General features: G+C 33.5%; 4 protein-coding genes and 1 long non-coding RNA gene across 9 annotated transcripts; 2 read left to right on the forward strand and 3 right to left on the reverse strand.

Annotated features, from left to right (window-relative positions):
• Positions 1–38: 38 nt before the first annotated feature.
• Positions 39–4,208, reverse strand: LOC105644085 (Pentatricopeptide repeat (PPR) superfamily protein). Of its 2 annotated transcripts, XM_089720722.1 has the most exons (3): positions 1,438–4,208; positions 1,308–1,356; positions 1,057–1,209 (listed from the first exon to the last, which is right to left on the reverse strand). In XM_089720722.1, exons 1-3 carry the CDS (start codon positions 4,129–4,131, stop codon positions 1,190–1,192), a joined length of 2,763 nt encoding a protein of 920 aa, XP_089576848.1. In that variant the 5' UTR covers positions 4,132–4,208; the 3' UTR covers positions 1,057–1,189. The 2 variants fall into 2 exon arrangements, with proteins under 2 accessions (XP_012084727.1, XP_089576848.1); XM_012229337.4 differs by having other exon boundaries at positions 39–1,356; positions 1,438–4,207.
• A 649-nt stretch (positions 4,209–4,857) lies between these two features.
• Positions 4,858–5,418, forward strand: LOC105644084 (uncharacterized). Its single transcript, XM_012229334.4, has one exon. The coding sequence runs from the start codon at positions 5,029–5,031 to the stop codon at positions 5,188–5,190; it is 162 nt and encodes a 53-aa protein (XP_012084724.1). The 5' UTR covers positions 4,858–5,028; the 3' UTR covers positions 5,191–5,418.
• A 1,476-nt stretch (positions 5,419–6,894) lies between these two features.
• Positions 6,895–7,823, reverse strand: LOC110010558 (uncharacterized). The gene is made up of 2 exons (XR_002285544.3): positions 7,299–7,823; positions 6,895–7,211 (listed from the first exon to the last, which is right to left on the reverse strand). It is a non-coding gene; the product is annotated as an uncharacterized LOC110010558 (long non-coding RNA).
• A 1,722-nt stretch (positions 7,824–9,545) lies between these two features.
• On the reverse strand, positions 9,546–15,279 carry LOC105644083 (RNA-binding KH domain-containing protein). Of its 2 annotated transcripts, XR_016320521.1 has the most exons (9): positions 15,068–15,279; positions 13,702–14,297; positions 12,865–13,293; positions 12,497–12,754; positions 12,091–12,360; positions 11,792–11,859; positions 11,456–11,524; positions 10,059–10,826; positions 9,546–9,977 (listed from the first exon to the last, which is right to left on the reverse strand). XR_016320521.1 is itself a non-coding variant. In XM_012229333.3 (8 exons), the coding sequence occupies exons 2-7, from the start codon at positions 14,275–14,277 to the stop codon at positions 11,479–11,481; spliced, it is 1,647 nt and encodes a 548-aa protein (XP_012084723.1). In that variant the 5' UTR covers positions 14,278–14,297; positions 15,068–15,276; the 3' UTR covers positions 10,886–11,273; positions 11,456–11,478. The 2 variants fall into 2 exon arrangements, 1 of the variants encoding a protein (XP_012084723.1); XM_012229333.3 differs by lacking the exons at positions 9,546–9,977; positions 10,059–10,826 and adding an exon at positions 10,886–11,273 and having other exon boundaries at positions 15,068–15,276.
• A 1,687-nt stretch (positions 15,280–16,966) lies between these two features.
• PTB1 (polypyrimidine tract-binding protein 1) lies at positions 16,967–24,130 on the forward strand. 3 transcript variants are annotated; one of them, XM_012229330.4, is made up of 10 exons: positions 16,967–17,308; positions 17,808–18,017; positions 19,373–19,435; positions 19,514–19,587; positions 19,730–19,825; positions 22,000–22,057; positions 22,141–22,245; positions 22,339–22,420; positions 23,166–23,278; positions 23,541–24,130. In XM_012229330.4, the coding sequence occupies exons 1-10, from the start codon at positions 17,126–17,128 to the stop codon at positions 23,964–23,966; spliced, it is 1,410 nt and encodes a 469-aa protein (XP_012084720.1). In that variant the 5' UTR covers positions 16,967–17,125; the 3' UTR covers positions 23,967–24,130. The 3 variants fall into 3 exon arrangements, with proteins under 3 accessions (XP_012084720.1, XP_089576498.1, XP_012084721.1); XM_089720372.1 differs by lacking the exon at positions 16,967–17,308 and adding an exon at positions 19,123–19,227 and having other exon boundaries at positions 17,878–18,017; XM_012229331.4 differs by lacking the exon at positions 16,967–17,308 and adding an exon at positions 19,163–19,227 and having other exon boundaries at positions 17,878–18,017.
• Positions 24,131–25,518: the final 1,388 nt, after the last annotated feature.

The raw sequence follows: 25,518 nt of genomic DNA on the forward strand, positions 1-25,518 counted from the left end.
GCTATATTGCACAGAAACAGAACCGTAGAAACGATATATGGGAAAACAACAATTATAATTTTATACTGAGAAACAACATTTTATACGCACAGAGAAATAGGCTGCAGAAATGCCCATGACCGAGAGTTTCTGTGCATCATAGAACATAATATAGAAAACTTACTATATAAAACTTGGAACAAAATAACTACATAAGCTATTAAGTACATGAAAGTTGAAAAAATTTTCATGCAAGATTGAATCAACCTATCAACAAATGTAATAAGATTCATTAAAGAAAATGAGAAATCTTATATTTACAAAAATGTATTATCGCACTTTGACCTTGGAATCCTTTTTATAAGAAAGTCCACTTCCAGAAAGAAGCCTTGACAGGAAACCTTGATTGGTGTTCTTATTATTCTTGTCTTTGGAACTCTGTAAATTGCTTATGAGAGACCAATGAGTGTCAAAATCTGGTACATAACCACTCTCTTGCATCAATTGCATGAGCTGAGATGCTTTCCTTGGATTATTTTCTCTTTGATACCTATTAATCACAGATGAGAACATTATTCTGGTTGGAGTTTCACCAAACTGGACCATATAAATGAGTAGGTTTTCTGCTTCTGCAGTTTTTCCAAGTTGGCAATGTTTATGAACAAGCATGTCCCAAGTCTTCATACTTGGTTTAAGATCCCTGTCCAACATCTCAGCATGGAAATCCATAGCTTCATTCAGTTGATTCCTTGTGCAGAAACCATGGATTACCGAATCATAACTGGCAGAATCAGGGATGTTTCCTTTCTTCAACATTACATTCATAAGGTCAACTGCCTTATTCAGTCTTCCAAAGAAACAAAACCGCTTAATTAGATTATCATAATTGATTGTATCAGGAATTAGACCTTTCTCTACCATCCGATCCAGGAAATATTCAGCTTCTTGAATCTTCCCATGAGAGAGAAGGCCTTCAACAATTGCATTTTGAACAACTGATCCATGAACCCAACCTCTCATTTCCATTTCTCGACTCAACTCCAAGACCTTACCAAGTTCTCCAAAATCACACAGGCACGTTACTGCTGTTTTTAAGCTACGATAGCTTGGCCTAAATCCCTTTGAAATCATAGTAGACAGATAGTGTAGACAAGTAGACGCATCTTTACATTTTGAAAATCCATATACAAGAAAATTATAAGTAACTTCGTCAAGTGGTACACCCTTCTCCTGCAATTCATACAAAATTTTATCCATGAGCAAGCTGTTCCCAGCCGAGAGAAGATAGAAAACCAGAATGTTGTAAATGGTGAGGCTACGATGCCTACCGTCTCCTAGCATTAGTTCCTTCAGGCTTAATGCATAACTGAAACTACTCTGCATACACAACAAGCGCATCAAATTCTGGTAACTTGATATTGAAGGGCCTGAAAATTTTCTTACGAGAACACCAAGTACCTCGTTGACTTTCCTCAAGTTGTTAGCTTGGCAATACCCTTGAAACATTGTGTTACAAATTCTAGCATCAGGAAATAGCCCCTCCAACAACATATCGTGGACTACATTGGCTGCTTTTCCTACCATCCCCGTCATACAAAATCCTCTAACTAAAGCATAGTGGACAGGAAAAGAAAACGTGGATTGCTCTCTCAAGCTGATCTCCTTTAAAGCAAGAGCTCTATGAAGTCTATCAGGTCTGCACAAATGAGGAATCAAAATAAGAGAAACATCGAAGCATGGAAGTAAGTTCCTTGCCAACATTGTGTCCAATATTGTGAAGGCCCCCATGTAATTTCTCTCCTTGCATAACCCTCTTATAAGATGGCTATAAGCAGTCTCACCAAAGCAACATCCCTGCTGTACCAGTTCATCCACTAAGTTCTGTGCAATACTTGTAAAGCCTGTAACAGAAAGCTTTTCAAGAAACACATGACAAATTTCAGACCTTGAGTGAGGGTGGGATACCAGCATTTTTTCAAGAAGCTCCAATGCCTCCTTGAGCATCTTATGATGTAATAAACATTCTACAAGAGATTTACAGTCCCGTAACTCTGGTAACCATTTACTATTTCGAGCAATATCCCAACAATAATGAAAATCCTGCAAATTTCCCAACTTGCATAATCCCATAATTAGAGCAGTGTATGTCTCATTTCCAATTGTTATATCCCTCTGAAGTATTTGATAAAAAATTGTCCTTCCTTTGTATACCAATCCACTCTTGCAGTATGCTTGAACAAGCAAATTAAGAACTTCAAAGTCAAGTTGATTAGCCAACTTTGGCAATTTGTCAATAAGATGGCTGCATGCCCTAGTATGGGATCTGGATGCACAAAGCCCTTTAAGTAATGCTGAGAAAACAGGCAGAGACAGTTCTTGACCCCATCGAATCATTTCATCTATCAATGAGAATACAGCTTTAAAATTTCGATGATCACATTCCTCCCTCAAAAGTAAATTAAAGTCAGGTACAATTGAATCTTTAAGAACTGCATTTACTATTTTCTCATACTCATCCAGGTCTGTATCCAAATAGAGACCATTTCCTAGATTATCAAAGAATTCTGTATTAGAAAATTCAACATCATTATCTCTTTTCAACCGCACAGACAATGGACTCAGTCCCAAGACCATAAATGCCTTGGAAAGTGGATTGTCCAGTGAAGAGGATTCAATTAAACCACAGTTCACCATCTTATGAACCATTATCTTAACTTCATCAAATTTTCTAGCTTTGCAATATCCTGCCAAAAGAGTCCTGAAAGTAATTAAATTTGGGGTCATTCCCCTATCCGTCATGTCATCAAGAATGTCTTGGGCATGTTTCCACATACCCTCCCTAAACATTGCACCAATAAGCGCATTGTACGAGTATATACTAGGCTTTAAGCCTCTTGACAACATCTCCGACAAAAAAATAAAGGCACTCCTCAAATTCCCCTCACCGCAACACCAACCAATCAAGATACCAAAAGTTATTTCATCAGGCCTAAAACCTAAATTCTCCAGTTCTAGCATGAAAAAATTTGCTCTGTCTACACCAAAATTGCTACATAAACCACATACTATCTTATTGCCAACTAGTAAATTTGGTGCACACTTCATTGCAACAAGAAAACTAAGCAAATCTTCAAAATCCTTCTTCTCACAATAACCAGAAGCAATCTCATTAATAACCAAGCTACTAGGCTCAAAACCTAAAGCCAAAGCCTTCTTCATAAGGTTTCTAGCTTCATGAACCATTCCTTCCCCAGAAAGTAATCTAATAGCCTTATCAATACTAGCCATTTCCCTATCACTCAAATTAGTCCCAATTTCGAACATATCCAAACAAACTCGAAATGCCAATTGGGTTCTCCTCATTTTCACCAAAAGATAAATAAGAACGTTATAAGAGAAGGGTGATGGTACCAAACCTTGCTCCCTCATTCGTTCATACAATAACACTGCCCTTTCTAAATCATTAACACCAACATACCCTTCAATCAACTTAGAAAAAATTTCATTGTTATCCAACGAAATTCCTTTTCTCTCCATTGCCAAAAGCAATAACTGAACCTCTCTAAGCATCCCATACCTAATAAGTAAAGAGGACATAACCTCACATGACTTAGGAAGATGCTTAAAACCCTTATCTTGGTCACTAGCCCAATTGAAAATTCCCCACAAAGACTCGACCTTTTTTCTCTTGATTGCGACTTTTTCACACTCAAATTGAAAACCCAGTAACATTTCAAGCACATCTTCAGGTGTCAATCTCAAAATTCTCCTAAAACGACGTGTCTCATAGGGTATTACATCAGAAATGTCCAGAAGAAGTTCTTTGAGAGAAGAATACTTAGCAAGATTCTCTCTTTCGCTTTCACTTCTATTAAGAAACTGGCGATATTTAGATATAATAATGTTTGCAATACCATTAGGGTTTATAGAAGATAAATCTATGTGGGTTTTGTTTGCTTTGTGAGCTCCAGAGTGTGATGATAGAGATAGGTCTGTATGAGAAGCAGTGTTTAAGAATTGGGATTTAATGAAGAAGAGAAAACTAACCTGCTTTAGAAAGCTCTTTCTTGGATTAAGAGGGGAGAGAAATTCGAGCATGCAATTGCGGAGAAATGCGGTGGTCGTGGTCGCAACGGTGGTGGTTTTGCTCATGACTCCATGAATGGACTGTTCACGAAATAGACGGAGACCAAGGTGTTTGACTGGGCGTAAACAATGTCGTTCTAGACAATAATCTGTCGTTTTCTACGTGTCAGGGTATCCGATATTATGGAAAATTTTAATATTTTTCACAAAACTTCAAAAATACCAAAATAATTATTTTAATTATGTTTTTAAACATCAAAAATTAAAAATATATATATATATCAAACAAATTGAATACATAATGTATTATTATGATGTCACTCCTTTGAATTATATTTTCCATAATTTTTTTGAATATATCTTATTAATTAATTGCTGATATAAATGATATTCAAAAAAAAAAATCTAATATAAATTAGGATTCATATTAAATACTACATTGATAGTTCGCTAAACTGAACTTGTCTTCTCTTTTATATATAAAAAAAAAATATTTTTAAACGCGTGATAATTGATCTCTAAACCAATAATAATTCCTAACTTATTTTTAATACCATAATTTTTTTTTGTAAAAATTTTTAATATCATAATTAAAGCATGAAAAATAAATCATTTTTCTCATTAAATATCTTTCAAAGTTTCCATATGACAAGTTGTTTCCCCTAAAATAAGCCAAGCTTAATCTTAGTCAAACAGATTTTTTTAACCTTTCATAATATAATACAAACAATTAACCCTATAATAAAAAATTGCAAAATGCTCCTTTAAAATAACAAGTTCTATATAATATGCCTTAATATATATTTAAACGATAAAATCCCAGATCTATCCCCAGAAGAGTTGACTTTCTATTATAGTTATTGGCCAAAGCCTGGTCTCAAGAGTTAATTTCTTCAAAAGCTTCAATCTTTGAATCAAAATACCTTCAATTCTAGTAAGGAAGGAGAAGAAGAGGAAGAAGCAATGAATCAGAATATGAATGCTCTAGCGATTGGAATGGTTGGTGCGGCCATAACATTATGTGCCTATTCACAGACTATCATCTCTGCAACTCAGTGCATCACAATTGGGCTTCTTGTTCTCATGTTTGGCTTGCTTGTTGGAGAAGGTCTTATTTCTATCTAGCAATTCACTACTCTTTATTTACTTTGCTTAAGCAATAAATATTTTTCTGTTTTAATTTCATGTTAGAATCTTTTTTTATTCTGGTATTAAGCTATTTTTCCTCCGAAGAATTTGGAATCCTGGAATTTATGGACGTGCAGTGGGTATCCATAGTTTTATTATTGTTGTTTTTCAATGGAACGAACGATTGAATTGAGAGATTTTAATTAATATTGCTATAATCTTTAATGTTTCTTTCTCTTTTCTTTTCTTTTCTTTTCCCCCTCCTACAAGATGATATTGCATGACATTATATAAAAGTATGCTCTTTTCATCCATTTCTATTTATTACTTTTTAGAATTTTTTTCTAAATTATTTGTCTGAAATTAATAATTAATAATTATTTTTTTTTTTTAATTTTACCCTTAATTCTACTATACACAAGTAATTATTTTGTATAATTATTTAAATTAAGGTAATTAGCTAAGATAAAGAACAATTTTGATTAAATTGAGAAATGTTTTATTATAATTTAGGTAGTTATTTGCTTCTTTGATAACTACGCAAAAACGTTAAATAATATTAATAAAAATGGATGAAGAGAATAAGAAATAAGCTTTTTCACATATTATATATTGAACAAATTCTTCTAATTCAATTAGAGGAGAATATGATCACGTTGAAATTAAAAGATAATGATAAAATTTTTTAAATTATTAATATGTATATACACAGTAGAAAAATTGAAGTGACAGCAGTGATGGAAATTGGATGAATTCAAGTCATCTAGCAAAAAAAACTTTAAGAAATCAACGACTTCATAATCATCGAACACACATATATATATATATATATATATATCCAAACACATATTCAAATCTATTTTTATATCATGTATTTTCTTTATTGAGTATTTTAATTATATTTACTAACTCAATAAGCTAAAATTGAAAATATTTTAATTTACTTCGTCTTTTTTAAAAAAGTAAAAAGAATTTTTAAATTTAAATTTTTTTTAAATTGTATATGTTAATTAAATACAATTTAATTATATACAATATTTAAAAAATAATAGATGAATAATATCATAAAAAACTCAAATTTCTTGTAATATCATATATGTTAGTAGGATTCTTTACTAATACCCTCCCTATTGCAAAAGTCAATGGAGCATAGCATAAATAGTTTGAAAATATCTCCATTATATTGATTTTTTTTTCAAAAAAAAAAAAATGGTAAAGCCATTGATTCCATGTCCACAAATTAAACTGAATTTCTTTTTTTTATTATTATTTTTTACTTTCCTTTTTTTCATTTCTATTTGCACAACTAGTTTCTGAATTAAACTATAAGCAAACTGGCACTTTTTGTGACATGATTCTTTATGTACTATTTCCCCTTTCATTTTTCCATTGTATTGTCAAATACAATAAATCTATGGTCACCCAAACTCTATTTAATATACAATTATATTATCTGTTGTACTTCTATTCTGCCAAAATTAAAGGAAGTATAACTATATCATCTATAAATAAAGTCGAACAAATAAAATTAATTTTCAATATTCAATTATAATACACAATCTTTGATACTATTTTCATGATTAAATAAATAACGCAAGTTTTTTTTTTTTTTTTTTTTTTTGTGCTCCGTACTATTAAATCATACAATTCGATTATACGACTAAGTTGACCGGTAAGTATATGTTATTTCAAAAACGACAATGTGGTAAAAAAGTGGATATTGATGCAACAATTATAACATGAACTTACAGCAGAGGAAAATAGAAACATATACGGATCTAGAATATTAAAGCTAGTAGCTATAATAGTACTAATCTATTTTGATTTTATTTAGCAACACCATGTTCTTCATTAAATCTTACTAAATGTCTTTGCTAAGGGGAAGTGAAGAAGAAACTCAAGCTCAGTCTAGCTCCCTTCTATGTATAGGAGTGACCAATTTTTATAAGCATGTAAAGTCATATTGATCAAGCAAGAATAGAAATCTGTAAGTGCTTGGTGACTAGCTTAATGATGATCTGCAAATTTTCAAGAAGCAAGCTAAGTTAATATTGGAATTAAAGGAAGGAAGTAAAATCAAGAAATGAAAAGGAAGAAGAACGTACGATCCTAATCTTATTTCCACCATTATCATCCGTTTTGATTATCACCATAAGTCCAGCATGAAAGAAGGAGGCAGTTGAGTAGCCAGAGATGACTCGCCGGCTAATTGCATATATAATCATGGATTAATTTATGTTAATTAGTTCTTCGATGATTTTCAAATACATATATATATGCATACATATATACCGGCAAGTCATCCTTGGCTGCGCTAATGGCCTCCTCCTTTCATGCAAGACCTAAGATGAAATATGTATGAACAGAAAGAAAACTTTCGGTGTAAAGGAAGAACATTAAAAGGGCAACAGAAACATTCCAAAACTCCAACCAATAATAACAGTATAGCTAGCCCAACAGTGCAAAATAGACTTGGAAGAAGGAAGGGGCAGGAATTTTCCTCAAGAAGAAAGGCAACATTCCTTGCTAGAAAAATGAAAGTTAAGCAATTAATTTAACAAGAAAACAATGTAGCTAGAGGAGAAGAAGGCTTATTGGACTATAAGGAAATCTTGACAGACAATGGGCTAGGGTTAGGGGTTTGTTTCTTTATAAAGAAAAATCGTGTAAGCGTAACAAATGAAGTATTAATGGTGCTAGCTATTGTACAAAGAGGGCAGCTCTAAAACTGTCCCATAAGTGTCCTTACCCAATAGGGTACCAGAAAAAAGAAGAGTAATTTGAAGGGTTCATGGCAATGGATGTGACCAATGCATGAAATATTGGGAACCCTAAAAGATCTAACCCCATCACGTAAATTCTGAGAAGCAAAAATTATTAAGAGTCATTTAAGACATTTACAACTCTTTTTTTCACTTTGTAGTAAATGAATGGAGATCTGTCCTGAGCAATGTAGTACTTGTCTGAAAGGGAGATAGAGAGTAGGTGGATAATTAATTAAATTTACTACAAGTTACAATTATTGGAGATGTATAGGGCTATCTAAAGAATTTTCCAAGTGGCATGGTTGTGTATTTGTTATGTTTGTGTCTGTGTTATAATTATTTTCTAAAGCAATTTCTACACTAAACTACCAGTTGACTAATTAGAATAAGCAATAGAACCCTACAAGAGCTTAAGGTTTAGGTTTTGAATTTTATCAGGAAAGAAAGTGATTTTTTACTTTACTTAACCATCAAAGTTATGATATATGAGGTGGAATAAGTACAGATAAAAGATTGTTTGATTATGTCTCTATTTCTTTTTTTTTTGGGACAGATAAGAGTGGGTGTTTTGATTCAAATATAGTCAATTGCACTATTTAGAAGAAGAGAAGGAAAGGAAAAAAAAAAAAACAATTTGTGAAAGGACACTTAAAAATCAAATGTGCCATCTCAATGCTCGAGCATTATGTGTAGTCATTAGTGCCTTTAGTCCTTTACCATCCAACTGAGGCACATGCCTCTCACTACCTAACCATATGCCTTTTCTGAAGGCCAGGAACTCCCCAAAAAAAAACAAAAAAAATTAAGATAATAAAAAAATAAAATAAAAAAAAACGTAAACCACCCAAATAAAAAAAATTAAAAAACTAAAAAAAAAAAAGATTATTTGCCTCTTATTTGATTTTAACGTATAAAATTAAATAAAGAAAAAGAAGAAATATTCTGTACCTATTATGATTTTAACGTATAAAATTCAAAAAACAAATTCTCAATTTTAAGTGAAACTTTACTTTTTTAACTTTCATAATTTTCAATTTTATCAATTTTTTTTTATCTTTTCAGTCTCTTACCTTATTCTTTACTTTCATAACAATAGGCACCATTTCCATTTTTGTTTGTCCCATTCTAATGAATTGTTAATATATTAATCTCCATTGTATTCATATTTTATATTATTTATTAAAAATAACTTTTTTATTTTTAACAATTACTCTTTATTTTATCATTATTTATTGATAATCATTTTTAAAAAATTTAAATGTGAAATTTAGTAAGTTCAGCAATTTTAAATGCACATGTGAAATAAAAAGCATGCCTATCAATTAAACACGTAGGTAGTAATATCCAGTCCAAGTACAGCCCCCTATAAATGACACAGTGCCAACTATAATGGAATCAACAGTGACAAGTCATGTAATCTTATTTTAATAACACGTACTACACCTATTCAAAAAATAAAATATAAAATCTCAATTCTTAAAATTAAAAGAATTAACTAAAATTATAAAAATATTAAAGTTCAACATATTGCCACTTGGCTATAGTGCATAGCATTTAAACTGAAATATTGAATTCGGGTTCAAGTGATTTGCACATCTAATTATTAATTTAATATTTATAATAGAGAGTTCTTACTTTTCTTTTTCATTTTTTAATTTTACAACAACAAATAATAATATTAACATTAAACACACCCCTTTTCCACCACTTAAAATAATAACAAAGAAAAATAGAAAAACACAAATCAGAAAAAATTAAAAAAAAAAAAAAAAAAAAAAAAAAGGCATAGCCAAGAGTATGAAGAACCACAGAGACACAAGGAAATGCGAGCACATCATCGAGAGTTCGTCTTTCTATTTGATGTATCAGCAAGCAAAAGGATCATATGCTTCAGTAGATAGCACCGGTTGTTAAAACGGACAAAAGCAACAGAGAAGCGAAGTGAGCTTAAGGCTAACAAATTCTAGCAATTAATTAGTGATTGCTTGTGCTCCACCCAGTAACTTGTTACCATAAAACCTGACCATCAAACAACCAATCAGATCAGCAGTCATCTATAACCGTCCATGGCAGACCATATATTACAAGCAAATAACCTACCAATTGGTGCATCAAGTTCGACTTTCCGACAAAAGGGTCAGCCTCAAGAATATCCACCCGCATATGCAATGCACCTTTCAGGTTTCAAATAGCACTTCCAAAGTTACCTGTTATAAGTCACAAAAATTCCAAGACAAAAGACCCTAGAAACCATCATCTTATTTCTGCCTTCAGTAATGAACCCCATCAAAGAAACCTAATGTTACTTCTTTGAACAATGCAGATGAGTTAATTGTAAAATTAACTAATGGGGCCCATTATATGGGAGTAATAACGAGTATGATCAAGACTGCTAATTTACAGAAGACATCCTATAATGAACCCACTTTCATTTCTCCAATGCATATCTCCATAAAATTCAAAATAAAAGTAGGTGCATTCCAATATCTTTCTTCACCATATAATTCTAATCTACTCCTCATAAATTGAATCTGTCAATCAAAAATTTTTTAAAATAAAAGCAAAAAGGATAGGAAAAAAAAAAAAAAAGGAGAGGAGAGGGAGGGAATAGAGAAGAAACATTATCCCTATTAATACAGCAATGCTGTAGAGAAATGTTGTTTCTGGCACTTCAATCGAACTGGCATAGTCACATGAAGTTGGTCATTAAAACGATAGAACTTTATTTGCAATTAATCATATATGTGTTTGTCTAAAAGTGAATCTTCAATTTGCATTTTCATCCACAAAGATGCAATTCCTCAGCCAAAAAGTATAACAAAAGCAAATATTACTACCTTTTGTTGATGATGCAAGAGAAGAATAATCCTGCAATTCAGACAGCATTAGAATTTTGCTATATTGCAGAGAAACTGGCCAACTTCAAGTGATAAAATATGCTATAAATTGAAACAATAAATAAAAACACAGCAGAGAATTGTAGCAAAAGTAGACACTTAATACAAATGCCAAAGGAGGGAAGTAACATGGTTTTGTACTACTGAAGAAATGTTCCACTAAAAAACAGAACAACAAAGGCAGCAAGCTAAAGAGGTTCTTAGGAGCACAATATGTAGAGCTTGGTAATTTGTTGTCAGGGACATGACAATTTTCAATAAAGATATCAGGATCTCCAAATAGATTTGGTCCTTCTAGGTGAGATCGTCAAGGTGGGCCATAAGTATGTCAAACCCTGGTATCATCTGGTCTTCCGGTTTAGGCTGTAGGCTTCATCAAAAGAGGCAGTAAGCTGCTTTCAGGCTTCATGGATCTCAGCTGTTTTAATGGGAAGGGAAAGGCAACATGGTAAAAATTAGAGCATCAGAATCCTATATGAGGCAGATGGGATAGGTTATGATATGAAAGTATCACAAACGAGCATGTTAATGGCTTATATCAGAGGAAATTGCCACTTAACTCCATAGACAGGAAAAGTACAAGGGAAAACCAGAGTCTACCTGCACATATCCATCACCAAATTCTAGTAATAGTTTTTGCGTCGAGAACCAGGGGTCTGGCCAGATAACCTGGTAACAGAGTTGCTAGTTAGGATTTAGAAGTTCTGTGGCACCATCACCTTCATATAACAATAAATCTCCTAGGAACATAAATAGGAATGAACAAGCAGTCTAACGCATAGTTCAATAAAATTCTGTGCTGGTCAGAATTTTTAAGATGTTAGGTCCATAGCGTTAAAATTTGTCAACCTAAAGCAAATGGCAGACACAGCCATATCCTGAATCAGCACCAAGCATAAAAATATCTCAAACATGAAAGAAATAAATGATTCTCACCCAGAAGTACTTGTACGACCCGAAGAATAACTTCCATAAGCTCCGTAAGCACCTCCATTACCACCAATCTACAGACGATAAAATAATTATTATTCAAAACCAAATAATATACTGGAAAAATGTCATACACAAACATAAAACAATTGACAGATTTGAAGAACTTCAAATTCTGTTCTCCTTTGGAAGAAAAATTGTAGAACATAATTAGCCAGAAATGTGCAGTGGACAGAAAAAGAAGCAAACTTCAATATCTACATAAAATTACAAGCGTACATTAAAAAATGAAACTACAGCATTACCTGGGAACTACCATAAGTACCATAACTGTCACCGGCAACATAGTCACTAGAGCCATAGCCAGCACCACCAGAATATGAATGCCCACGACCGTGTCTCTTACTATCTCTACTATCGTAATTTATGCTTTCGGAACCATCTGCTGAGACAGGAAGATATGGCAGAACTGGCACAAAAGCAGATACAGCAGCCTCCCTATCAAAAACATTTGCTCTTAACCGTCGACTTACTTGAATGAGAGCATCTTTAGCAACATCAAGATCTCCAGAGATCTGGTAATCAAAAGAAGAAGTGTCAAATTTAAATTTGGTTTTAACTCAAGTAATACCTGTGGAGTTCACCTATTTAGTACTTAACACAGTACAGTCATCAAATTATATATCCAGGAATAATTAACTATAGTTCTACCTGCACCATTTCATCATCTTCAGTTGCAACTTTGGGAAGGCTGTCCTTTCCAAGTATGCGGATATTGGCTTTGGTAAGTTTCCTCATCTCATTTATAATTGCTCCACCTTTACCAAGAAGGCAACCAATTCGTGAGGTAGGCACAAGTAGACGAGTAGTGAATGAGATAAGGCCGGAATCCCTTTCAGTTTTCTCACTACATCTTGGTTGCAAACGCAAGGCTGCTTCTATAGTTGGAGAATATTGGTCATCAAAAAACTGAAATAGAATAGATTGCAAAATTATCAGAACTATGGAAGATGAAACTATAGTCACATATGAGGATATAAAAGGTGGTCCCGGAAAAAAAAAGCACAGATGGATTTTACCTCCTTAGCAGAAACAGTTATCAGGCAGTCATCTCCTTCAGCTGTTGAACTATCAACTTTAATAATTGCTCCAGAATCCTGTCTGATCTGATTGATGATTGCACCACCCTTTCCAATTACAGCACCAATATTTGCTATTGGGCAAACTATACGGAGAGAAAATTCTTTTGAAGAAAGTTCATCTCTTGGAGCTGAATACAAGGAGCGTGACCAATCACTAGCATCACCTTTGTATCCTCCATAAGGACTCACCAGTGGTGCTATTCCAACAATTGGTGCACCAGTAGTAGGACCTATTAATGAACCAGCAGCAGAATACACGCTGGGGACAGCAGAAAAAAGCAAGTGCTGAGAACGTGATGGATTCTCATGAAGGCGAGAGGCAATTTGATACAAAGCCTTTTTGACAACTGCAGCTTCGCCAGAAATCTGCAATTCAACAATGGTAAATAACAGATAAAAAAACATGTCTATTAAACACAGATACTACCAACTTTATTTTCCGGCCTATGAATGCATAAGTAACAGAACCCAAAAAAAAAAAGAGAAGAGTCATGATGCAAGTCATATCAGATACCATGTAACCATAACCGATTTGTCAAAGTAGAAAAACAATTTCCAGGAATATAGATTTTTTTTTTCAATAAGATGCCATAGAAAAAATAATGAAATGGTGCGAATTAGAGTAACTAAATCAAACTGTACTTAAATATCCACTTGTTAAAGTCATAACATTGATCTAGGAGTCTATAGTTGTTTAAGAAAAACCCCAGAATCACAGTATGATGAGCAGATAATAGTAAAACAAGGGCATAATCTAAAAGTCACCCATAGTACCTGCACAAGCTCATCAGAGCTCAATGCACAAGGAGGCAGATGTTCATCCTTGAGAATGCGAATTTGTGCACCAGTTTCACCACGAATGTTCTGAACTATCTGGCCACCTTTCCCAATAATGCATCCAATCTGATCAGATGGCACAAGAAGCCTGGCAGTGACTTGATGACCTCCTTCAGAGTCCTCATCACCATGCATATCTTCTGCAATTATTCTATCATGCACTCTGAAAAGTGCATCCTGAGCAGGAGAAATATAATTACCACTATCTTCATAGGCATTAGTCTCATCACTAGCACTATAGATGGTAACAACACGATCTTCACAACCAGGAACTGTCTCACCAATCCTAATCTTTGACTTTGTGTCAATCCTTAATTGCTTAACAATTTCCCCTCCCCTCCCAATGATACTTCCAATCTTCTTAACAGGACACAAGTAACGATAAACAGTATCTTGTGAATCAATGACGAAATTGTCTCTATCATCACCTGAATTTCTTCTTTTATTTGCCCCATTATCATAATCAGAATGGGAATGAGACCGTTTTCCATAACTATTCTTCTGACCCGCCATTTTATTCAACCAACCAGTTTCTGGAACAGATAAAAGTAACATTTGAAATAAAATTACAAGCAATCACGTGACATGGCCCAGTACAACAGCAAATAGAAACTCCACCTAGATATTGACTACATAATCTATGCATGATGGCCTGATAACAAGTTAACACTCTCGACCCAGACCTTAATGTAACAATGGAACCATTAGACTTCAACCTCCCCAGATAGATCCTTAATTGTCTTAATCCTGTCATTTATATGTCCGGCACATAAAATGCAGTAGCAATGATGATACTAAAAACAACAGCCTCATCACAGAAAACACATGTTGATGCATTAACCATTCTGACCCACAAATAGAAATCGAACGAAACTAAAAATTAAACCCTGGCATGTGGTCAGAAGGATATAGACATAAACTTCTCACTACTGAAAGGAATCTGGGTACTACCAGTATACAAAATGAAAACAAACGACATGCATATCTAGTGATAGGGTAAATATGCATATCAAATATGCTTACATGGTACGGAATCTATTGACATCATCAGATTATAGAAAAAGATTTTATTTGGCAAATTAGACATATTCCGCGGTAAAAATAAACAAACAATTTTCTGAAATTTATGCAGCATTCTAATTATACAAAACCCAGATCTGCGAAAAGTTTGTTAAACCCTAATTCCCACAAAAATCAAACATTAAGAGAAATTAGCTGAGTTCAAAACAAGAAATTGAAGAGCAAGATTGTAAATAAATGATGGCAAAAAAATAAAAATAAGGAACAGAATCGGATCGTTAACCTTGAATAGAATGGTTTAGAGGCGAATTAGAGGCAAAGATGCCGATAGGAGCTTGAGATTTGCAGAAAAATCTCTTGTTTTCTGCCGGGCCTTCCCTGTATATTAGTGTCGTTTCTAATTTCTAGGGTTTTGACCGGATCTTGTTTTTATATTTTTAAGTTCGCCGAATATTTCATGGATCGTCCTATATAATTTTGATAATTCTACGATCGCCTCGAATGTTTTCTAAGATTACGTGAGCTGCCCTTTTAATTTTTTTTTTTTTTTTTAGCCTTTTCTTTTCCTTCCTTTAAACTAGGGGACAATTTCCTTTGGCACGTGCTTTGCACGTTATTATTTCTCGTTGCGTATATTCATTATTTAATTCATTTATATATAATAATATTTTTCATTTTAATTAGATTTTAATCTATATTTAGTTAATTATATTACAAGTGAAACTTGCTAACAAAAAACTACAAACTAAAATGTATATATACAGAGAGATAGAGAGGTGTTTCGAACTTCATACATAATAAATTAATTTTAATGTCGATGAACTGACTATTTGGTAATAAAACTAATATCAACTATTTTTTTTTAAAGAACTAATATCAACTATTTACCTATTGATTTATTTTTCTCTTATTTACTATTATACACATGTATAATATTTGTGTTACGAACACATACAATCAATACTATTTTATATATAAAAAGAAAAATTGAATTGACGGATTATATAATAAATATAAAATACAAAATAGGTTAAAAAGTAAAAAATAAAATTAAGATAATTATACATTTCGTTGAAAGTTCTTTAAGTTATAATATTTTGTTACCTAGCTTGACTGTGCTTAGTCTATAAATTCATGTTCCAAAGATCTAATAAGAAAAATATATAGTTTTCTTATATTACAATATGTACAGTACTTGGTGTTTGAAATAATATCTAGGATGTTTAATTAGAAATATCTACCGTGTTAATCAAAAAGCAATTTAAGAAACTAAAATATTAATTAGACGTAATAAAATATTATTAATTTATATAAACAAACAGAGCCTTGCTTTAAATAGATTTATCCGAGTTAAATACCACTAGAGGCCGCCTCGCGTTCATTATGTATTTAAATTGTAACTGCATAATAATTTTATTGCAAGTTGCATTAATTATTGTCAATATAAACTCCAATAGTCATAAAATTAAGATGTGATTTTATCATTGTGTTTTTACTACGACATATAAATGTATTGCCTCTGCATTGTTAGCAATACATAATTGTCTATGTTTTTACCTGCATTACAATGTTATATCACTTTATCAAATATTTGCTTAAATTAAATAATATGTTTTCTATTTACTGATTATTTTACTTTTATATTTTGCTAAAATGAATTAATTTGTTTCTGTATTTATAAAAATATATTCTTTCCGTCTCAAAAAGACAATACATATTTTTTTTTTTGGTTTGTTCGAAAATATAATTCACTTTTTTTTTTTTTGCATTGTAGTTAAACCTTAAATTGTTTACTATACCCTTTTTAAATTTTATATTTCCAATCATCATCATTAACTCTTATTTATTATTCTAATATAATAATTATTCAGAAAAATTATATAAATAAAATTGTACATTAACTATATTTTTTATTTGTGAAAATAAAAAATGAACTATAATGGAGAGAAAAGATAAAAACAAAGCTACGAATTTCTAAAAGTACAACAGTAAAATCATGTATTTTAACAAATTATAATAATTTTTCCTTTTAATTTTAATAAAAAAAATAGAGTAATGAAATGTACTAACTTGCATCTATTGCCTATTGTATTTGTCTCATGTTTGTCTCATGTTTGTGTTTTACCGTATCGCGTCGTGCGTCCGTGATGTGTAAACGGTGATCTAAACCTTTCGCTCCACGTATAAATATCCTTATGGATGACATTAATACCGTCCAATCGCAAAAATAAATCCCCAATTTTTGTTCCCGGAAAATCCCAGCACTTTCGAGAGACCCAGACGCCTCTTCTCTCTCTCTCTCTCTCTCTCTGGAGGTAAAGTAATCCCCATATCTTTGTAGATGTCAACCTCAGGGCAGCCCCAATTCCGATATACGCAGACGCCATCGAAGGTTTTGCATCTGCGGAATCTCCCGTGGGAGTGTACGGAAGAGGAGCTAATCGAGCTTTGTAAACCCTTCGGAAAGATCGTGAACACCAAGTGCAATGTCGGCGCCAATCGGAATCAAGCCTTTGTCGAATTCGTAAGCTATTCATCTTGCCTTTATTTTTTGGACTGTGTTTGTCGTCGCATTTGTTTTTATTGCTTCTTTATCTAAAAATCGTTTGGAAATTTGAGAGGTTTACCGAGTGTTGCATATCTTTGGCTTTCGATTATATGGAAATTGTAACTTGTTCAGTTGCATTTCTTTTGCTGTCGATTTAATTTGATTATTGTCTCGTTTATGCGTCCTAAACACATTCGATAGTAGTTGAGTAATCTTCTTGAATGTTGTAGACTTAATTTTCCGTGTGTATTTGTTTCTAAAAATAGTTTACCTTTATTATTTTAGAGAACTGAACTTACCTGGAAATTTCTTGGTTTATCAGAATTCATTTCAATGTGATTCGTCTGTTCAATGAATTAGTCATGCAGAGTCTTTATTGGACTACTCGCGTACCCGTTTTGGTTTCATATAATCATGTATTTTTTAATTCCGTGTCAATTAAATGTTGACAAGAGTTGAAATGACTTGTTTACAGGCTGACCTAAATCAGGCAATTCAAATGGTTTCATATTATGCCTCATCCTCAGAGCCTGCACAAGTTCGTGGTAAGACAGTGTATATCCAATACTCTAATAGACATGAAATTGTCAACAACAAGAGTCCAGGTGATGTTCCTGGAAATGTATTGCTGGTAACAATTGAGGGTGTCGAAGCTGGTGATGTGAGCATTGATGTCATCCATTTGGTAAGTGCTTTCTATCCGGAATTTCTCTTATTTTTTTGGGGATTATTCAAGTTTGTATGTGAACCTGATAAATACATGAATGAATAATTATGTGCGTGTTATCATAAAGAAAGAGCATAAAAGATATAGCTACAAGCCAGGCTGAGCGGTAACTGAAGGATTTATTTATTCAATGACAATTAGTCTTAGGGTTGAGATATAGTTGAGTTGGATTGAATTGACCACCATAAAAGAGAATCATTGGCTGGAATATGTTCTGGTCTTTTTTAGGTACACTCCATGCTGTAAAACATGTAAAACAAGCATGATGTTTAGTTAATTGGTGATGTTATATGGAGAGAATGGATATTCAGTCACTTAGGGACGTGTCCCTCTTAGGGTTTAAGATAGTGTAAAAGGCATATTTATCCAAGTCGTGTGTTCTTTTCCGAATAGAAAAACAATTTTTGGGAACCCTCAATCTATCTTTTCACCTTCATGTACCTCTTGTGACTCATTCTTGTTCTATGAATGCTTTTAGCCATGAACTCACTGTGAATTCTGCATATAGCCTTTGAATTGAGATCACATCTGAAAATGAAAATTTTCCTTCAAAAAACTTCACTGGAGATAATGTTAGTTGTATAACAGATCTCTCTTTCTTTCTCTCTCTCTCTCTCTCTCTCTCTCTCTCTCTCTATACATATATATATATATATATATATACACACACACATACATATTTATCTATCTATCTATCTATATGCCCTTGTTCTTGTACAAGGAGTTGTTGGAGGAGTTTGACTTTGATGGTGTCATTGCTATAATGCTTGCTTTGTGAAGTGGCATGCTTCATGTGCATATGATAGTAACCTGTCCAAAACTTTTGCTTTTGTTTCCTTCAAAAACTGTGTGTCTCTCATAGTTGGTTTTCTACATTCTTTACTTCAAATATCTTCCTAAAACTGTTGATTGAATTTTTTTTTTATTTTTTTTAATTTTTTTTTTCTTGGTATCTTTGGGACCAAGATAATTTTATTCTTTTCTTATTTTATACAGAGTTGGCATCCTGATTGGATTATGTATTAATTATGAGTCAATTTTAATTCATATTAGTTGAATACAGATGGTGATGCCTCTTATTTAGATTCTTTTGTTGGAGACAGTTTGGAAATATTATCATGTACGTCATACTCCTTTCTAAGGTCTATCTTGACGCATGCATGTACAGGTGTTATTCTGCACTTATAACTCGAATATTTAGGTTTTTAAACTTGCTTTTTTTAGATGCTTGCCATGGCCTTGAATTATATATAATGTGATTTGATTCTGTATCATTCTGGTGTATGCTTATATATGGTTAAACCATGTTTCAGGTATTTTCTGCTTTTGGTTTTGTGCACAAAATTGCCACTTTTGAAAAGGCTGCTGGTTTCCAGGTGAGTTGTTAAAATTGCTTAGTATTTTTGAGATTGGATTTTTTTTTTAACATGGTCAATTTATGAATATCCGGGCAGGCTCTTATTCAATTCACTGATTCGGACACTGCATCTGCTGCAAGAAATGCCTTGGATGGGAGAAGTATACCGAAGTATGCCTTCTTCTTTCTGTTCCCTAGGCCTCCACCTGGACTGACTCCCCACATTTTTGCACATCTCTCTTCTAGATTTAGTTGGCTATCAGTGATCGGGAATTGACTACTTTAAATTTCTATTATGTTGAAAATATTTCAGGTACTTGCTTCCAGAGCATGTTGGTTCGTGCCATTTGCGCATCTCATATTCTGCACACACTGACCTCAATATCAAGTTCCAGTCTCATAGGAGCAGGTACAGAAAGGGGCCTTGACGTCATCATCTATATGCTTTCTGATGGTTCTATGTAACCATGCTTGTTGCTCGAATCTTTAATTCTGTATGTTCTAATGCTGGCATTACTATCTTGCTAATTGGTATGTGTGCTTTTGTCATCTAGGGAGTTAGTGAAGCCTGGTAGCCAGAACACAGATGTGTTGTCATGGCCGCTTAGTAATTTCCTTAATCTTTTGACAATAGTTTCATTTCATTTGCACATGCTGTGGTCAGAGTTCTTCATGCACCTATTGTTGAATTGTGTTGAATGAAGCACTGTGCCTTAGTACAGACAATTACTTGCCGTTGGTAGAAAATCCAAATGTTTTGTCTTCGCATTTACTGAAGTAGTTTTTGATATTCAAGTTCTATGTTTGTTTAATATGCAAACATGTTAACAGTCACTTTGATTCTTTTTCTATTTGAAGATGCCAATGTCAACTTAAATATTGTTGTTGCTGGCTGAATAATTTTGGAATGGCTTACATTTAATCATCATAAAATTCTTCAGATATTGTTTTTGTGGAAAAAGCTTTGATGAATTTGCTTGATATGTGATTGTAAAGAGAGACATGTGAAATGACCCTTTGCTGGTATTTTAAATAGGACAGGTCACTTTGATAGATTGCAGCATTCATAAGTTACAGATACTACCTCTTGAGTTTACAGTAGTTGAAGGTGCTCTTGAGGTGCATGGTGAACCAGTCCCTGGAACCAATGCCTCAGCATAAATGAGAGTAGCAAACATTATAGAGGTGTGCACCTGTTCCAAGATGCTAGGTGTGAGAAAGCTCACCTCACAAGCGTTAACTGTTGTCTAGATCCATGCCATTGCCCAAAAGGCAAACAGAACTAGATTTGGAGCTTCCTGATATGCAGAATCCTTTGTTGACTTCCTGAAAATGCTGTTGCTGGAAGGTCACTGATATCCAACCACAACACCACTGAATTTGCCTGTCATTGATACTCTTTTCAATCGAACATCCAATTCTCTCCCTTCCTTATTGTGGTTCTCTCTCTTGTCCCAGACTCTCTTTACTTTTTCTTCGCTTCCCTCTCTAGACTAACAGTTCTGAAATCTTCGTCCAACTGACATAGAATGGGCTTCAAAGAACATAATAAATCCTTTAGAAATGGGGAAGATGTTAGAGCTTCTGGTGGTTAACAACTAAATTTGAAGGAAATAAGTTGTGATCAAATGGATTGGTTTCATTTTTCCATACTACGAAAGTGGCAGTTTTTTACGACTTCAGATTGTTGTACTTGTAACATAATTTTGAATCTTTAATAATGTTTTCATTTGATCTATATTTGGACGTTATTCGTTCTTACTATTTTTAATATTTTTTTATGTTAGTATTTGGACATGATATGGATATGTATTCTTAATTAAGTTCTTTTAAGCATATTTCATTTCTTCTGCGCCTAACATCCCTTGAGCTTTTTCTTCTTCTTTTTCTGGCCTAGGCTCCCGATTTGTAGTTTCTTTTGCCCTTAATAACTATGCCCAACTTTCAGGATTATAGAGACCACCTCTGAAATAAATTTTATAGTGAACGTAAAGCTGGATGTGTGCTATTTTTATGAGAGAATAGCTAGTTGCAACTACTAAAACAACAGAGTGGGCTATAGTGTTTGCTTTTCTTAAGTGATTTTATCATTACAGAATTCATTGTAGGGATGGTTTGTGCAATTTTCAGATTTGGTGGATGATTATGTGATTTGAAAATTCCATAAATCAGTAGTTGCTTCCTTGAATCCTTCCTTTTTATTCCCTCCTTTATCATGGAGTTTCCACATGCATAAGAGGTTAAACTATTGTCTAATTGAGGTCTTTTGACCAATGCCTGTTAAACATGGTTCCAGTTGAAAAAGTAGGACTACTCAACGAAAGCAATGAAAGCATTTCCCTGAATTTTTCTTTTACCTCTTGAAGTTTCATTTACTGAGTGATTTGAGAAACTCTTCTTTCTGTTTGCTTATTACGATTGGTGCTTGGATCTAGCTGAAGAATATAGAGTTGACAGTTCATCTGATGGTATTACAGTGCCAATATATTGCCTTCAAATTTTTGCTGCATGTTTATGCATGCATTGTGAAAACAATCTTTTGCATTTCCAATGAGTTTTGAATTTTATTCGTCAATATTGCAGGGACTATACAAACCCGTATCTGCCCGTGAATCCTACTGCAATTGAGGGACCTGTACAGGTTTGTTCCTGAGTAGATCATTTATAGTTTGTATCTAGATTTTAGCACTTGGTGTCCACTGATAAGCTAGCTGCCTTCTTCAGCCTGCTGTAGGTCCTGATGGAAAGAAGAAAGAACCTGAGAGTAATGTGCTTCTTGCATCAATAGAGAATATGCAGTATGCTGTTACAGTTGATGTTCTTCACACAGTGAGCCTATCCATGCTCCCTTTGCATCTTGCATAAAGTTCTATTTATTTTATGAATTATATTCGTATAACTTTAGTTGTTTACGTGTTATAGGTATTTTCTGCATTTGGTACTGTCCAGAAGATTGCGATATTTGAGAAAAATGGTGGAACGCAGGCGCTAATTCAATACCCTGGTATGCCTTCATCTAGGATGACTTATTGTTAATGAATTCAGCATGATGTATACATGTCCATATTCACTTCCGTACAGAAAATCAATCAATCTGTGTAGTTTTTTAGTTTTTAAGATTATTTGATGTTCCTACTTTACCAACCATTCTTGATTTATTTACCTTATGGTTTGCACCAATTATACACATTATGCTAGTGAGACTACAACTACATTTGAGTTTTAGTAATTGTTGTTGATTCTTTGAGAAATCTGTTTGTCCTCCTCTATTGTTTTTGGCTTCACATGATAGCAACTTTAATTGAACCCTGAATCCTTCCTTCCAACTTAAGACGATAAACTCCAAAGTGGGGGTTTGACCACATGAACCCCCTTTTGTGGAATCCACTATTTCTAAAAAGATGTGGCTTCTACATTGTTTTCATTTGGACAGTGTGTTTTTGTTATTCATTTGACTGTTTACTTGGTTTCATATAGTGCATGTAACTTGAACTTTTATATGCTCATCCTTCTCCGTTTCCTTTTATATCATTATGCATTTGTTTGTATGAGTGATCACTAGGCATTTCTTTAAACTGGTGATAGAATCATCATCGTTCTTTTCTTTAGGCTTTGTTCGTTACTTTGTGTGATGTTGTCTGTCAAAAGATAGTTACTCTATTCTGTTTGTATGCAACCGACATTTGTCAACAATGCACACTCTCTTCTAGAGGGTTTTGAGTTGTGTTCTCATTTGAATTCTTTTGCAGATATTGCAACTGCTGCAGTAGCCAAAGAGACACTAGAAGGACATTGCATTTATGATGGTGGCTATTGTAAGCTTCATCTATCATACTCTCGTCATACTGATCTCAATGTAAAGGTATAAAAATGTGCTTTTGAGTTAATGTTCATGAGAATAAAAATGAGAAGAAAAATAAAAGATGCTGTTAGAGGGGAAATGTGCATCCGTTCTTGGTCGAAAAAAGATTTGGGTCCTTTAAAATGTATGCTTCCTGACACTCGATTGCCCCTTGTTATGCGTATAATCTTGATCACATCTTTTAGTAAATCTGTTGCAGAATATAATCAGTTGACCTCTCTTTCTTCTTTCCTTTTTCTTTTTTAATTTCTCTCTTTTACAGGCCTACAGTGAGAAAAGTAGAGATTACACCATCCCGGATGCAAGTTTGCTTGCAGCAGGACAGATTTCTGGTGTCCCTGCTGCTCCGACAGCGTGGCAGAATCCTCAGGCTGCTCCAATTTACCCTCCAAACAACTATGCCGCTCCCCCTCAAGTTCCTGTAGGGCAGGTGCCAGCTTGGGATCCAACGGTTCGGGCCAGTGGACCAGCTTATGCATCAGTTCCAGGCACATACCCTGGTCAAACATATTCATCACCACCGGTACTGGCATATGCCTCTGCAGCAATGCCTGTTGGATCCTCTCCACTTTCACAAGGCAGTCCGATTTCTCCTGGAGTGGCTTCCATGCCAATGAATCAGCCAGGGGTTAATGTGCGACCTGGTGGTGTTCCACCTCCAGGTCAGCCTCATTATTATAGTCGATGATGTTGTATGTTTCTCTTTGAACATTTTTTTTTTGGCGTTCAAGCATTTGTTTTTGGTAAAGATGATAAACCTTTTAAAATGTCAGGGTTTCACAGATCTTGTGAATTTATGACATCAATCAATTTAAAAATAAAAAAAAAAATCAAAAGATTTGTTTTTCTTTATCATCTCCGCTTACAGATGATATTTATATGGAAGATGAATCTATTTGTTTTGTCGTCTTCCTTTTTCACTAATCTCCTTCAACTATGTCACTTTGCTGCTATGGGAGTCTGTGCTCCATGTTCTGTAGATGTGCGGTGAGCAGCTGATGCTAGAAAAAACTGTTTTGTAGAAAGGAGCAAATTTTTGGAACAAAGTAAAATGTGCTGTAGTCGGTGAACCTAGCTAGTTTGTCATAGCAAATAGCAAGGGACAAAATTTTGCTGTCTTGGTCTGTACATTCAAAAATTTTTCATACGCGAGAATTGTATATTAGAAAGATATCAGAAATTTCTGCAGCGATCAACCTATGTTGATGATTCTTGTTTTATGTTTTGTATTACTCTGCTTGCATTTTCAACCTTAACAGCAACGCAAGATAATTCGTCAAATTCAGTCAAAAATCATGAAAATTCAATCTCTACCCATGAATCTAAAACCGTTAATCAAACCTCTATTAGACCTAACAAAATCCCTCACGTTATATATATATATATATATATATATATGAGGTCGATAAAAATTTATATACAGATGAAGCATTTTAGCTTGGTTTACATTCATGGGAGGGAAAAATAAGCCTTGAAATTTTAACCTCGTGTGTCATAAGACAGCAGTCTGTCAATGGATTACTACGTGGCTCAATTGTTGTATTTGATCTCTTTGCATATTTTCCTTCTTACACTTGGAAAGTTAGAATCAGTTCAATGATTAATTATCATCATTACTGTGTAATGCTACATATTCAAGGGGGTTGATGTGTCCCAATCAACAAAATGATCCAACGTACTGCCAAATCCTTAATATATCTTCACCAATGAAGAGGCCAAAGTTATCCGATTTTTACAGGATCTTATGTGATTTGTGTTGTCTCTCCTCTCTGCTTTTCTTTTCTTGCATTCTTGTCCTTAGACATATATCTGATGTGATTTGATTTTTGTAAGATATACGATAGAAAGTGGAGTAAAGCTGGTATATTTTGAAAACAGGAGATACTGTACTCTTCCTTATTTTTTTGTCGCTCTAATCAAATTTGAAATTTCTTTTTCTTCAAAGCATTCTTCTTATGTTCTATTATGTATATATATATATATATACTGCTATTTAAAAACGAGTGATTTGATGATAATAATATTACATACCCGTTTTAGCATATCATATTAAATTTTATTTTCTTATGTCAATTTGAAAAATTCATAAAAAAGAAAAATATTTATCCGACTTAGAATAAATCTTACTTAACAAGTACATATAAGTTTGTTGTATTCTTTTACTCGACTCCTTTAAAATATGTGTCATATATATATCCTTCTACTCTAGCATAGTAAATTTTTATTTTTGTTTTGTGGTC

Source organism: Jatropha curcas, chromosome 4, assembly GCF_041381405.1.
Source record: "Jatropha curcas cultivar XTBG-Jc1 chromosome 4, XTBG_Jcur_1.0, whole genome shotgun sequence".
NCBI lineage: Eukaryota > Viridiplantae > Streptophyta > Magnoliopsida > Malpighiales > Euphorbiaceae > Jatropha > Jatropha curcas.

What these genes read in the sequence shown, in the direction of transcription:
- LOC105644085 (XM_012229337.4), bottom strand. Translation starts at nt 4,131, where the DNA reads ATGAGCAAAACCACCACCGTTGCGACCACGACCACCGCATTTCTCCGC. An exon ending in ACTTGAGGAAAGTCAACGAG is followed by an intron (nt 1,357 to 1,437) that starts GTACTTGGTGTT and finishes TTGTGTATGCAG; the next exon opens with AGTAGTTTCAGTTATGCATT.
- PTB1 (XM_012229330.4), top strand. Translation starts at nt 17,126, where the DNA reads ATGTCAACCTCAGGGCAGCCCCAATTCCGATATACGCAGACGCCATCG. An exon ending in AAAAGGCTGCTGGTTTCCAG is followed by an intron (nt 19,436 to 19,513) that starts GTGAGTTGTTAA and finishes ATATCCGGGCAG; the next exon opens with GCTCTTATTCAATTCACTGA. An exon ending in CAATTGAGGGACCTGTACAG is followed by an intron (nt 22,058 to 22,140) that starts GTTTGTTCCTGA and finishes TGCCTTCTTCAG; the next exon opens with CCTGCTGTAGGTCCTGATGG.
- LOC105644084 (XM_012229334.4), top strand. Translation starts at nt 5,029, where the DNA reads ATGAATCAGAATATGAATGCTCTAGCGATTGGAATGGTTGGTGCGGCC.
- LOC105644083 (XM_012229333.3), bottom strand. Translation starts at nt 14,277, where the DNA reads ATGGCGGGTCAGAAGAATAGTTATGGAAAACGGTCTCATTCCCATTCT. An exon ending in GCTCTGATGAGCTTGTGCAG is followed by an intron (nt 13,294 to 13,701) that starts GTACTATGGGTG and finishes GTTGAATTGCAG; the next exon opens with ATTTCTGGCGAAGCTGCAGT. An exon ending in TAACTGTTTCTGCTAAGGAG is followed by an intron (nt 12,755 to 12,864) that starts GTAAAATCCATC and finishes ATTCTATTTCAG; the next exon opens with TTTTTTGATGACCAATATTC.